The 14,590-nt window shown below is 37.2% G+C and overlaps 1 protein-coding gene across 11 annotated transcripts in view; it reads right to left on the reverse strand.

The window, feature by feature from the left end:
- The window catches only part of HECTD1 (HECT domain E3 ubiquitin protein ligase 1), an 86,727-nt gene that overhangs the window by 965 nt on the left and 71,172 nt on the right, over positions 1-14,590 (reverse strand). For 7 of the 11 annotated variants that reach the window (XM_025870206.2, XM_073895028.1, XM_073895027.1 and 4 more), the window contains 13 exons: positions 12,210-12,432; positions 11,046-11,100; positions 10,637-10,819; positions 10,050-10,257; positions 9,880-9,965; positions 9,536-9,663; positions 8,408-8,609; positions 6,215-6,352; positions 5,345-5,952; positions 4,141-4,219; positions 3,920-4,013; positions 3,078-3,228; positions 104-248 (listed from right to left, as the gene is read on the reverse strand). In XM_025870206.2, the coding sequence (XP_025725991.1) occupies positions 104-248; positions 3,078-3,228; positions 3,920-4,013; positions 4,141-4,219; positions 5,345-5,952; positions 6,215-6,352; positions 8,408-8,609; positions 9,536-9,663; positions 9,880-9,965; positions 10,050-10,257; positions 10,637-10,819; positions 11,046-11,100; positions 12,210-12,432 (2,300 nt within the window). The remainder of the gene's footprint in view (positions 1-103; positions 249-3,077; positions 3,229-3,919; positions 4,014-4,140; positions 4,220-5,344; positions 5,953-6,214; positions 6,353-8,407; positions 8,610-9,535; positions 9,664-9,879; positions 9,966-10,049; positions 10,258-10,636; positions 10,820-11,045; positions 11,101-12,209; positions 12,433-14,590) is intronic. The other 4 variants (XM_073895026.1, XM_073895025.1, XM_073895024.1 and 1 more) reach the window with 1 other exon arrangement.

A 14,590-nucleotide genomic window follows, 5' to 3' on the forward strand; every position in this document is an offset into this window, starting at 1 on the left:
AAAGAAAAGTGAAAAACAGAAGGCCATGACTTTAAATATTTATTTCTTTCAATCCTGTAGTAACTGAATTCCGTTTGGATTCCCTATTAGCTAAGGTTTGTACCTTGCGTACAACTGTGAGCCTGGGATGCAGATTAGCCAGTCCACCTGGGGGTAGAGTTGAGCAACCAGTGGTAAACTGCAGGAATGCTTTCCTTTCATCTGAAGACATGCCACACAAAACCCTCACGAACCTCAGGAAACCAGGGCTAAAGGAGAAAAATAGAGTTCTACTGATCTGACAGCTGATTTAAATGAAAAACACTACTTGTAAACCAGCAATAACCCAAAAAACAATTATCAACATGTGAGAAGAATACCATCTAGAGACTCTTGAGTTAAGCATGAAATGAGCGGATTAAGCTACTTTAAAAATACCCTGCAAAGACTGTCTTGTAGTTATAAATGGTTAAACTGAAACACTGATGGAGTACAGGGACCAAATATGCAACAAGGTTAGCAAATCAAAAAACTTCAAAATGCACATGCATAATTAATCCAAATATGGCTAAACTACCAAAGGGGATCTGAAACAATCCATCTTTGTTAACAGTGAAATAAACTATTTCTATATGCCACAACAGGGATGAATTTCATAATCATAATGTTAAACAAAAGAAGGCAGACCTTAAAAAATACATACTGTATGATTTCATTTATTAAAGTTCAAATGCAAGCAAAATTGATCAACAGAAATAGTGATTTAGTATTAGAAAAGAATATAATGGGTAAGGGCAGTTCTTGAGTTGTTTCTTATTCTGGGTGCCAATACACAGGTGTTTCCCTTTTGTGAAAATTCTCCAGGCTGTACATGCAATTTGTGCACTATTATAATTCAATAAAAAGTTGACTTAAGCAAAAAATGCTATGTTAAGTTTAAACTAATTAGTAATACGGTTGACCCTTGAACATCAAGGGGTTTGAACTGCACAGATCCACTTATATCTGTAATTTTTTTAAATAAGTACAATAGAGTACTGCAAATATATTTTCTCTAACTCATGTTTTTTTTATCTGAGTATAGTTGACAATGTTATATTAGTTTGAGGTGTACAACACAGTAATTCAACAAGTTTATACATTAAGCTATGTTACCACAAGTGTAGTTCTTCATGAGTCTTTTTTTTTTTCTTTTTTACCATTTTATTTATTTGAGAGAGAGTGAGTGAGAGAGCAAACGAGCAGGGGCAAAGGGAGAGGGAGAAGTAGGCTCTCCGCTGAGCAGGGAGCCTAATGCAGGGCTTGATCCCAGGACCCCGGGATCACGACCCAAGCTGAAGGCACACACTTAACCGACTGAGCCACTCAGGCACCCCCCTCATGATTTTCTTTTTTTTTTTTTTTAAGATTTTATTTATTTATTCATGAGAGACAGAGAGAGAGAGAGAGAGGCAGAGGGAGAAGCAGGCTCCAGCCCGATGCGGGACTCGATCCCAGGACCCTGGGATCATGACCTGAGCCGAAGGCAGACGCTTAATCATCTGAGCCACCCAGGCGCCCCCCCCTCATGATTTTCTTAACATTTTCTTTTCTCCAGCTTATGTTATTGTAAGGGTATAGTATATAATACACAGAACATATGTACTGACTGTTTATATTATCAGTAAAGTTGGTCAAAGTAGGCTACTAGTAGTTAAGTTTTTGGGGCGTCAAACATACGGATTTTGAACTGTGCTCCTAACCCCTACATTGTTCAGGGGTCAATTGTATTCTCTCATTTATGTTAATTTGGAAACGTTTAAAAAGAAAAAGTACTATAGGGCCTGTAGTCTTAAAAAATATCAGTGGTATGAAAGAAAAAAAAAACAGCTAAAGAAATGTTTCAGATTAAAAACCTATCACAAGATAACCCTATCACAACCAAATGCTATTTCCTGACAATGGGCAGTGGTGGTGGGGGAGTGCTATGAAGGACATTATTGGAGTAAACAACGAAACTAGAATATGGACTACCGATCAGCTAACAGAATGCATTTGCTAGTGAACGTGGATACATGGGAGAATATCCATATTTTTAGGAAATGCACACTCTATCACAGAATAAAGGCACATGATATATGCGACATTTTCAAATGGTTCAGAAAAAAATAGTACACACACACATATACATCACATGTAGGTGTGTGCGTGTATGTATATAAATACATAATATAAAAGAACTATTAAGTACAATTGAATCTGGGTAAAGAAGATATGGGAATTCTTTCAACTATTCAACTTTTCTATTTGAAAAAAAATTTTTTTTAAGATTCCACTCACTTATGAGAGAGAGAGAGATCACAGAGGGAGAGGGAGAAGCAGATTCGCCACCGAGCAGGGAGCCCGACGTGGGGCTCGATCCCAGGACCCTGAGACCATGACCCAAGCCGAAGGCAGCCACTTAACTGACTGAGCCACCCAGGCGCCCCTCTATTTGAAATTATTTTAAAATAAAGGTTAATATATGGGGCACCTGGGGCTCAGTCAGGTTAAGCGCCTGCCTCCAGCCCGTACCAGCCTCCCTGCTCAGTGGGGAGTCTGCTTCTCCCTCTGCCTCTACCTCTTGCTCATGCTCTCTCGCTCACTCTCTCTCAAATAAATAACATCTTAAAAAAAAAAAAAAGTTAATATAAAATGAAGCCTAAGGCCGTAAAGGGGCGCCTGGGTGGCTCAGTCAGTTAAGCATCTGCCTTCGGCCCGGGTCATGTTTCCAGGGTCCTGGGATCAAGCCCTGCATTGGGCTCCCTGCTCAGTGGGGAGTCAGCTTCTCCCTCTACCCACCCCCACTGTGCTCTCTAGCTCTCTCTCAAATAAATAAAATCTTTTTAAAAATATGAAGCCTAACGGTTTACTATTTACCCAATTTTTAAAATAGGAACAATTAAAATGGAATCTTAACACCAACAAAGACTCAGTTGTCTTTTTGTGTAAACTCAGCCTTATCAATGGATATGAAAACTGCTTTCTCCCTTCACTAAGTCATAGTTCTTTAGAGAATCTGCCACTTGATTTTGGGACATAAACTATTTTGTTGACCTTAGAAAATAACCAATACATACCTGTCACGTGTATAACCTAACTTAGGTTCAGTATAATTAATAATATCCTCTGCTGCCCAGGATGGTGACTGGTTTCCACAAAGTATCATCTGGACTTCTTCATGGCTGAAGGAACTTAATTTCTCCATTGGAAAAACTTTGTTAAACCCATCTACATTATACACAGCAAAAAAATAAAAACAAAACACACAACTCAATTTCTAAGTTACAATTTCAAAATACCAAATTTCAAATCAAAATAGCTAATATCAACTAAAGGGACATTATATGAAGAAAATATTAATAAATGCTTGAAAAAATAAATATAAAAATAGCTTGAAACCAAAGCTGTGCTAAGGTTTTAAGTATAGAAATTTCACTTAATACTGCAAATGTGAACAGAGATATTCAGTCACTATGGTCAGTAGCCAAATTCTAGTAATTTCTTAACCAGCTCTTTGTGTCATACAAGGCTAGCCAAAGCTATATTCTCATTTTCAAAACTAGTATGTGATGAATAGTCTAATATATTTTGTTTCAATTCTCACCTGAAGAACTTAGGTTCTAACTTGGTTTAATTCATGTAATGTGTAAAGTATGCAACCTTATGTCCACATACAAATGAAGAAATGGAGGCCAAAAGTGAGTCCCCCATTACTCAGGAGGAGCAAGCTGAGGGTATAACACGGCTGGAGAATGTTCCAACCTGTTCTGGGTACTCTGTGGGACCTAACTATCTGGAAGACAGGAAACTAGAGGGCAAATCTAGAGATTACCTACAATCCTTGACAAGAGAAACACCTTAATTTCAAATGTCTCAAAGTAAAAGGAGAAAGATTAAGCTAAAGAGCCCTAAAAATTACCTCTAAAGGCTTCCATCTGTTTCTGAATACCCGTATGCATACAAAAGTCAAACATCAAATCCACATATTCTTCTGCATTATCCATTGTTATCATCTACAAAGGAAAATTTGCCAACATTGTTGTTAATATCCAGGAATATTTCAGTAGCACCTACTACAACTGGCCTCATTACGAAGATGTTCTGAACTTACAACTACATCAAAAACAAAATTTTTATTACCTCATCTTCCCCACTTGGCTTGAGATCCACAGCTGTAAAACCATATATTCTTGAGGAAGGGCAAAACTGGAAATTTAAACTGGGAAGACAAAAAGGACTGGATTAACATTCAGCTACCATTTGTGTTTAATTTTTAAAACACTGCTGCCAAAGGGGCACCTGGGTGGCCAGTTGGTTAAGCGTCTGCCTTCAGCTCAGGTCATGATCCTGGAGTCCTGGGATGGAGCCCCACATCGGGGTCCCTGCTCAGGGGAGTCTGCGTCTCCCTCTGCACCTCCCCCCACTTGTGCTTTCTCTCTCAAATAAATAAAAATCTTTAAAAAATAAAACACTGCTGCCAAAACCATGAACCCCCACTCCCCGCACTCTTCCAACAAAAACAGTATACCAGCTTAGATGTTAAGTAGGAGGACTTTTGAATGCAAAACCCCTGTGCACAAAAACTATTATAACAACCATTACCAAACCTGGCTTTGCAAAGATTGCATGAAACCACCACCTTTCCATATTTCACTTCTCTCTTATGGCGCAAAATTAACAAAGTAGGGGTTTTTGCAATAAATTACGACAGCAACATCTTTTTGTTCTTTTCAAGAAACTATCGCTTCACTAAAGTTATTCACGCTCTGTCCCTACCCTGAAATCAAACCTTGAATATATAGTTAAGTTATCAAACAAAACCTCTCAAAATTATCAACCGAGAGAGAAAGAAGAAGAAAGCAAGACTTTCAGTCAGCCCAAAATCATAGTAAAACATACTAAGGGTATAATAATTACATGTATACAAATTAACAGAGTGTTATCAAAAGATGTGTAGCCTTTGAATTAGCTAAGCCATTGGGCATAAGGCCTACATACAGAGCAAACTATTTTGAGCATTGCCAAGTACACTATATTAACTAGCCATGATTTCTCAAAATATTTCTGGCTTTGGACTTTAATGTAAGATATATACATTAATCATATTTGATAAATCAGATAATCTTCCAGAGATGTGATGATTATTACACTATGTTCTGGAATTCTGAGTGTTGTCTTTATAATAGGAACTATTCAAAGATTCAAATCAGTAATATTTCCTACAGCATATTATTGTTCTTAACAGACTACTGAACTCATACATTGCATATTAGTGGGGACAAAGAAACAAAAGCTTTAAAACTTATTCATCCATTAGGTTGACGAACATGTATAAAAAACTTACCCTAAATCCTCTATGCTAAGTGGAGGTCCAGAACCTGATGGATTCTTTAGCACTAGTTCCTGTAATTTCGTGTTCTTCTCATCTTCAGAAAGACCTTTGTTGCTTAAAATCTGACGCCTCTTGACAGCAAGGTCTTTAATTTCTTTTAAAAATCTGGCTCTGTGTGGGTTTACTAGTTCAAAGTCTTCCCAAGTTAAAATTCCATTAAACCAAGCTGGGGGTTTTGGTTTGGGGGGATCTAGAATAAACTCTGATTTTGAATCCTCTTCAAAGCTTCCTACTGAGAGTGAATCATGACCTTCTTCTGTAGAAGCTTCAGACTGACTTTCAGTACAGTGTAAGTCTCTATCACCTCGTGACTCATAAATTAATTTACTCATATTGCTTTTAATGTCACCCATACACATAAGTTTAAAGAAAGGTTTAGAAATAGGCAAGTCCACAAGTCTATTGTCTTGAATGCATTTGGCCAAGAAAATTCCAAGGAAATGAAAGAGTTTCGTGATCCTTTCAAGCTCATCACTGTCTTGTGGAAATGGTGCTGTGAACAGTCCACAAGATCTCTGCACATAGTATCCAGGAGGTTTCAATCCACCCCCAAGATCAACCTAGTGTTTTAGAGGGAGAAATACAAATAAAATTATATAAAAGATGAATAAATATTAAACATCTTCATCAATTCAGTTAAAGTATTTATATATACATCTTTTATTAAATAGTTTTTGGTGACTGAAAGAACATTTTAATAGCATCTAATCAATAATAAAAAAAAGAGAGTCAGAAAGCCTGGCTTAAATTCTGAAAGCATAACCTATTTTTAATACTAAAAGCAGAATCACAAATAATCACAAAATGGGAACTAAATCTTACATGACGAGATTCATCATCTGGAAAGTTATCATCACAAAGCCAAGCTCCCAGATCAGTTCTCTGGAATTCTGCTGCCACCAGAGCATAAAACTCTAATGTAGGGCCCAAGCCAGTTCCTTCTTCTCCTAAAAATTCAACCTAAAATATAAACAAATTGTGGGGAAAAGTGAGCTTAAAATTTTTTTCTTAAATGATCCCATTCTTGCCAAGTAACACATCTTTTTTTACAACAGCAGTAGAATATATATATATATTTTTAAGATTTTATTTATTCATTTGAGACACAGAGATACAGAGAGACAGCATGAACAGGGGGAGAAGCAGAGGGACAGAGAGAGAAGCAGACTCCCTGCTGAGCCAGGAGCACGATGCGGGGCTCAATCCCAGGACCCTGGGATCATGACCTGAGCCGAAAGCAGACGCTTAACCATCTGAGCCACCCAGGCGCCCCGCAACAGCAGTAGAATATTATATACAACACATTATAGACAACACGGAAGTTTTATTCTAGTTTTTCTAAAAAGTGTATTTGTTGTACACCATTGCATAAACACTGTGGTGAGCACTGTTCACCACACTGTTCATTAATTTATTTCTCACACCAACCCTATAAAATAGACTTTTTCTTTTTTTTTTTTTTAAGATTTTATTTATTTATTCAACAGATAGACAGCACAAGCAGGCAGAGTGGCAGGCAGAGGGAGAGGGAGAGGGAGAATCAGGCTCTCCGCCGAGCAGGGAGCCGGACGTGGGGCTCAATCACAGGACCCTGGGATCATGACCTGAGCCGAAGGCAGCCACTTAACCAACTAAGCCACCCAGGCGCCCCTAAAATAGATTTTCATCTCTTTTTTTTTTTACACCAAAGGAAACCAAATTTTAGATAAAAAGATTACATCATTTGCTTGAGGAAAAACTGGCATACAGCTGTGTATGTGTGTCTATGTAACACTAAAACCTAAACTCTTGCACTTAATTCCTGACTTTAGGCAATCACTTTAAAGGCTTTTATCCATACTCTACATACCCCATAAGTGATTTGAGGCAGCTTATAAAAACATACAGTGCGGGTGCCTGGGTGGCTCAGTTGGTTGGGCGACTGCCTTCGGCTCGGGTCATGATCCTGGAGTCCTGGGATCGAGTCCCGCGTCGGGCTCCGGGCTCAGCAGGGAGTCTGCTTCTCCCTCGGACCCTCCCCCCTCTCATGCTCTCTCTATCTCATCTCTCTCTCAAATAAATAAAACAGAATAAAATCTTAAAAAAAAAAAAATTGAGGTTTATCTAGTTTGAAGAATAAGATGAAGGCAAAGAGAGTTTAAAGTGAAAGCCCTAAGAGCCTTACATATTTTCTAGAGATGTATCATATTTGTCATGATCAGTCTCTGATTCAAATGATAAACTAGGGGCGCCTGGGTGGCTCAGTCAGTTAAGCATCTGCCTTCAGCTCAGAGCCTGATCTCAGGGGGGGATCAAGCCCCACACTGGGCTCCCTGCTCAGCGGGGTCTGCTTTCCCTTCTCCCTCTGCCTCTATCCCCCACTCGTGCTCTCAAACAAATAAATAAAATAAAATCTTAAAAAAAAAAAGATAAAATAAGCAGCTGGTTCACATTTATGAGAGAGATTTCTTCCATTGTCCCTCATATAGGGAATAACAGGTATATAGGATATAATCAACAATGCCCACAATGACATCTCTATAGTATATTAAGGATATTAAATTTTATACTGTTATTTGCTATAACATCTCTCAACACAGGCCAATGATATAATGCCAAGCACAGTTTAACAATATTATAAAACAGTATGCTCCCAAATTGCAGATATCTAATAGCAGAGCTTAATATAAAGGTAAAATATAGAGTATCAAAAAGAATCCTTAGTGAGTGTTATTATTCGGCTCAGGCTTTGTTAAGAAAGGAATAATGTCCTTCAAAAAGACCAAGCACTTTCCCACCTCAAGAGTGAAGATACTCTGCTGCTCATCAAATCACAAGATCCTGACCTCTGAAGAGGTGAGCTGACATCCTCTTATAAAAGATGCTCTATGAGGGAAAGGCCTTGCATAAGGGGCAGAGAAATCCCTCTCTATTTTTCATTTCTATCTAATGTAGTCTGCATGCTGTGGAACATACAGGTTTGTTGGTTTTCTGTCATTCCTGCATACTAAAAGAAATTATATGTGCGTGAGGTACCTCAAGAACTGATTTCCGATCTGCATGTATTTGCATGACGTTCTCGGCCCATTCCATCAGTGATTCACCACGTGGGACTTTTACTCTTTCATGCTTGAGACGACCCACTCGAAACTCTCCAGGATCATCTCGCCTGACACTACTGGTGGTCCTTGTTCTTTCCACAGTGGCTTCACGTCGGTTTTGTAACCACACTATCGCTCTAAAATAGAAAAATATTTATGTAGCTCTAACGTTCAGTAATAGTTAGAATGTACTACTAAACCAGCAACGTAATTCAAAGATTTAACTATTCTTTTTAAAAATAGTATTTTATTAGGTGACAGAATTAGTAAATTTTCTTATTGCATAAATTGTTGCTTCCTGTCTTAAAACATATAAACCCCTTTACTATTTTCCTAAACAAATTGAGAAAATACTTAGGTATTTTTCCTCTTTATTTTAGTAATTAACAGATCAAAATAAAGGTCTGTGGTCCCAATCCCACGTGACATACAAATATAGAAAACCTGGGGATGAAAGCAGCAGCACAGGGAATACAGTCAACAGGGTTCTAATAGCCTCGCATGGCAGACAGACGGTTGCTGTACTTGTGAGCACAGCATAATGTACACAGCTGCTGAATCCTATTGCACACCTTCCGTTAATGTAACATGGCGTGCCAACTATATTTCAATTTAAAAAACAGACAAACTTATGACACATAAAAATACAAATGAAGGGGTGCCTGGGTGGCTCAGTCGTTAAGCGCCTGCCTTCGGCTCAGGTCATGATCCCAGGGTCCCGGGATCGAGTTCCGCATCGGGCTCCCTGCTGGGCGGGGAGTCTGCTTCTCCCTCTCTCTTTTTCCCTCTCACCACTCATGAACTCTCTCCCTCCCCCAAATAAATAAGATCTTTAAATATGATCTTCAACTGCGCAGGACGGGTTGGCATCCCTAACCCTGACATTGTTCAAGGGTCAACTGTAGGAAAGCATATATCAACTAGAAATAAAAAAAAATGTTTAAACACTGACAACTTTTATAAGAAAACAAGATAATATATTCCTTCCATCAGTCTTGACATAAAGTATATTTGTACATTTTGAGGTTATATAACATTAAAAAAATATAAAAGCACTTCCTACCTTGATGCACCAAATGCTGTACATGTGAAATAAAGCTGTCTAGTTTCAAACGGTATTAGGAAAGGACACTTGCTGGTTAACTGTTCACACCAGTCTGGAAGAGCCCCACTTGCCAATGCCAGCGGTTCCTGCAAAATAACAAACAATGTCATCAATTATTTAAAAAGAAAAACAGGAGTCACTTCTTAAAAGTAATGAAAGAAATTAATGCCAATGGACCATACGGCCTAAATCAACATATCAGAGACTAACAGTAGAGATGGTGGAAAGTAGAAAAGGAAGAGTCAATACTTTAGAAGTCCAAAAGTTACAGACTAACAAGTTCAACTGTCTGATTTTATTACCTCAATCTGCTGCAAAATTTTTGTTGTGATTTTTTTGCTAGTGAATTCATCTGGTGGAAAAGTAAACTGAGGCTGCTCATCGCCTTCTGTAAAATTAATAAAATTAATAAAAATATAAACTGACTTCCTTTTAAAAATGCCACAGAAATGAAACAAGGATTCTTACAGACCTTCTTGGGATATTCTTGAATAAGGGTCACTTGCAACTATATAGAGAATACGCAGAAGCTGAAGAACATCTTCTACTCCACAAGAATTCTGTCCATTGCCAGCTTTGGCCTGAGGTTGTTCTTTTGCCAAATTAAGAATATCACTACTCTGAAGAGTAGAAATGGCCCCCTGGTTTAATCCAGACTTTGTTCCATGCTCACAAAAATCCTATAGAAACAATTAGTAAAACTAGCCATTAATCACATTTTCGAGAAAAGCACTGTATCATCCTATAAGTATTTGAAAATGCTGAAATTTTTTCAAATTGCCTTCTTTTTAGATAAAAACACTATTACCCAAGTTGAAAATCAATGTGTTCTAAACCATTCCCAAATAAACTATAACCACCGTAAGCCACAGTTTAAACCATGTATTAGATCCAATACCACAAATCTTATTTGAAGTTTTAGTACTTGGCATATTAACAATGTTAATTCAACCTCATTTTTAAAACACGTCCCAATGAACCTCTTTTTCTTAAGAATCTTTAAAAGCTGCAAACAAAGCACAAAGCCATTCCCAATTGTGTTTTGATGCCAATATATACCTTATATGCAGCTATGAGCTGAGAACAATTTCTGTTTTTCCTAATACTTTTATTAGTGCCAGTTAATTTCCAGTGGCGCAGGAAAGCGGCGTCTGCATTCTTCTGCAGGTAGGTTATCAAGTCATTCTTTGGTAATTCATCAGTGCCAAGGTACTGTTCCACATGCTCTACAGACCAACAACCCTACAATAGGATAAACCAAATGTTGGCCTTTCCTGATTAAAAGTCTATGCTATTTCACATGCATTACATAAGGTAGCTTTTAAAATCATGCATTTAACCTCATCTAAAGAATTCCATGTTAGTGATTTTTTCCCCTCAAATGTTCAATTAAAACAGTGTTAGTTTTTCTTTATTTTCCCTTTTTTTTCACTAAGTAGCCAAGAAGATCCATTTAAATATCACTTACCATTTTTCCATTTTCCTTCTCTTTGTCAGAATCCTTCATTTCTCTGTACATAATTCTAAACATGAAGATATTATTCACATTAATTCATAAATCAAATGATTTGTGGTTATTTCCAATAAGGCTTCAATTCTTTAAAAAATACATGAATGATGTCATTCATTAGCCGAAACATTAAACTCAGGGACAATTTATTTAAAAAAAAAAAATCAATTTGTTAAACATGGGGGAAAGTAGCAGAAATCATATTCCTGAAAAAGTTATTTATAAATTTAGCATAAATGCAAAGATTGCATACATCAAACCTAGGATCTTTAAAGATATGAAGTAATATGCTATATCATGTGTTATAACTTTCATTTATTGTTGTAAAAATAAAAAGAGATGAGAAATGGTTTGTGCTTCTGTGTCTGGATGAAGAAAAAGGATAAGAGAAACAAGGACCAGGAGCCTTTATGTTCACATAAGGCAGTGGGGATAAAATCTGAAACTCCAATAAAAACTGAACAGGGAGGGGAGAAATATCATGATAGCCTTGTTTTGTCTCAAAAAGATCTAGATCACTTTATTATACGTTACATAAAATTATCAATGATGTTAAGAGAACATCAGAAAAATAAAAATTCACAGGATGATTAAAATTTCATTTATATATTAAGCTGTTATTAAATAATAAATAATAATAATTATTATAGGTGATACTGAGCACCCAGACAATACTGAAAACACTTTACATGTATTAATCCACTGATTCCTCACAACCAGGCTCATTTTAAAGATTAGCAGAATGAGCCACCAAAACGTTAAATGTGCCCAAGGTCATTATTAATTACTTGTTCAGTGAATGAATGAACAAAGAGAGGTAGGCCTATCTCGCAAACCCCAAAACAAATAACAAATAGAAAATATTTAGTACCTCATACACAAATGCAAAGAGTTCAACAGTTATTACATAAGATACTAGTCTAGTTTATTTCTAAAGTTACTTTCAGTTGAAACCTTAAAACATTCTACATCAGGAGTCAGAAATGCTCTTATCCCGTTGTAAACCAAGAGAACAAGAACCAAATATTTTCTGTTTCTATAGGAAAAATTTAGAAATACAATGCTTCTAGGCTGATGTATCATGAAAATATCTACTTAAAACATTACATTAAAATCTCTTACGTGTATGTTGGCTCCCAAATACGCCTAAGTTTATCTGATTTCACACTGCCATTACAGGACAATTGAAGCAATTTTTGTACATAGTAAAAAATGGTTGATCTGAAATTGGTGAGTGGTAATTCAACTTCACGAGTTGTTCCAAGACCTGTTACTTTCAAAGTGAGGGCTAATCGAGGTGACGGAGTACATTCAACTTCTTCCAAGAGCTCTGAATGAGGTGTTCCTAAAAATACGGAAGACATCAAAAACAATTACACTGTAACAAGCAGTCCATAAGGAACACTGCACCAGGACACAAAGCTACATGAAATCTAAATGCTTCTGTCAGATATTAGTAAAGACATCAGCTACTTAAGACTCTTCTGGCCTCAACAATTTTTTTTTTAGAAAATGGGAACAATGTATCTAGGTTACTTAAAGACAGAGCATTAAAGCTGAATTTATGTGTATGATAGAGATCTCTCATTGTTTTAAGAAAACACATGCTAACTATATGAATATTTCAGAAACATTTTATTCTTATAAATCAGAACACTAAAATTATTCATAACTCTATATAGAGAGAAAACCACATATTGAGAAAACCAGACTCTAGTCAATGAACTGTCAACCTTCTGCTCATAGTGAATGAGTGGATTGTCAGGTACCGCCCCCCCAACACACAAATAGGTACATAGTGTATTTAGTGGTGTACTCTTCTTTTTCATTAGCTCAGGAATCTTCTCATATCATGATATAATCTTCTAAAGTATTACTTTTATTCATTGCATGACATTCCATTAAACCTTACCCAAACCATATCCCTGTTACTGGAAATAATGAAGATCATTTCCAATTTTCTGACAATATAAATAATACTTGTGTAGTCATCAGTGTATATAAATCTGGGTGCAGAGCCAGTATTTCTTTACTACAGATTTCTGATAGTAACAATATGAAATACATTGCCAAAGAGCTCTACAGAAAATTTGTACCTGTTTACATTCCGTAGCACAGGTTTTTCTTTTTGAAAGGATCTTGGAACATCTTGATTCAGCCTATATGCAACCTCACCATAGAACATCATACTATGAAGCATACTTACTTCCCCCTATTTAACACAGGTATCGTTCTATCAAGTAAAAAATACATTCCATACTTAATCAACATTTAAGTCTTCCTTAAGGATAATATACTGATTAGTATAGCTGATGTTTATTGAGGCATACATCAGGTACCTCATTTAAAACTTTTAACTACCTTGTCAAATAGAAACTATTACTCTCTCCATGTAAGAGATAAGAAAATTCAGGCTTACACAAATTACGTGATTTGCTCAGTATATTAGCATCTTATTGCTGTTTGTTTTTTTTTTAAAGATTTTATTTATTTATTCATGAAAGACAGAGAGAGAGAGAGAGAGAGGCAGGCAGAGGGAGAAGCAGGCTCCCAAGGAGCAGGGAGCCCGACGCGGGACTCGATCCCAGGACCCCGGGATCATGACCTGAGCCGAAGGCAGACGCTTAACCATCTGAGCCACCCAGGCGCCCCAGCATCTTATTGCTGTTTTAATAAATTACCATAAGCTGGGTGGTTTAAAACAACAAGTTCTAGAAGGGAGAAACCTTAAATGGGTTGGCAGGGCTTTGTTCCTTTTGGAAGGTCTAAGAAAGAATCTGTTTGCTTGTCTTTTTGAGCTTGAGGCTGCCCGTATTCCAGAGTTCATGGCTCCTCATCACTCTGATCTCTGCTTCCTGTTGTCAAATCTCCTTCTCTGTCTCAGACCCTCCTGTATTCCTCTTAAGTTTTTTTTTTTTTAACTTATTTACTTATGTTAGAGAGAAAGAGAGAGAGAGAGAGGTAAGAGCGCAGAAGGGGAGAGGCTGAGGGTGGAGACAGAGTCTCAAGCAGACTCTACACTGAGCACAGAGTCCGACGCAGGGCTGATTCTCATGACTCCAAGATCACGACCTGAACTGAAACCAAGAGTCTGACACCCAACCAACTGCGCCACTCAGGCGCCCCTGCTCTCGTATTGCTTTTATGTGGACACTAGTGTTTACACTGGGCCTACCTGGATAATCCAGGATAATTCTCCCATCTCAAAATCCTTAATTTAATCTTGTCTGCAAAGTCTCTTTTGTCATATTAAGGTAAACTATTCACAGATTACGGAGGTCAGGACCTCCATACCTTTGGGGATCATTAGTGTGCCTATTACAAACAAAATAGAGTTGTAAGAGAGTTACCAGGCTAACTCAAGACCATAAATGAAACTACTATACAACTTTCCAAAGTAGAATAGGAATAATCCATAGCAATTCTGATCCAGTAGAATAGAGAATACAAATTATCTACCTTTAAATGAGCCTTCCTTTAAAAATTATGCAAACACAGAAACA

This window comes from Callorhinus ursinus, unplaced genomic scaffold (genome assembly GCF_003265705.2).
Source record: "Callorhinus ursinus isolate GAN/ISIS: 27379988/994484 unplaced genomic scaffold, GSC_fseal_2.0 scaffold8, whole genome shotgun sequence".
NCBI classification, from domain to species: Eukaryota; Metazoa; Chordata; class Mammalia; order Carnivora; family Otariidae; genus Callorhinus; species Callorhinus ursinus.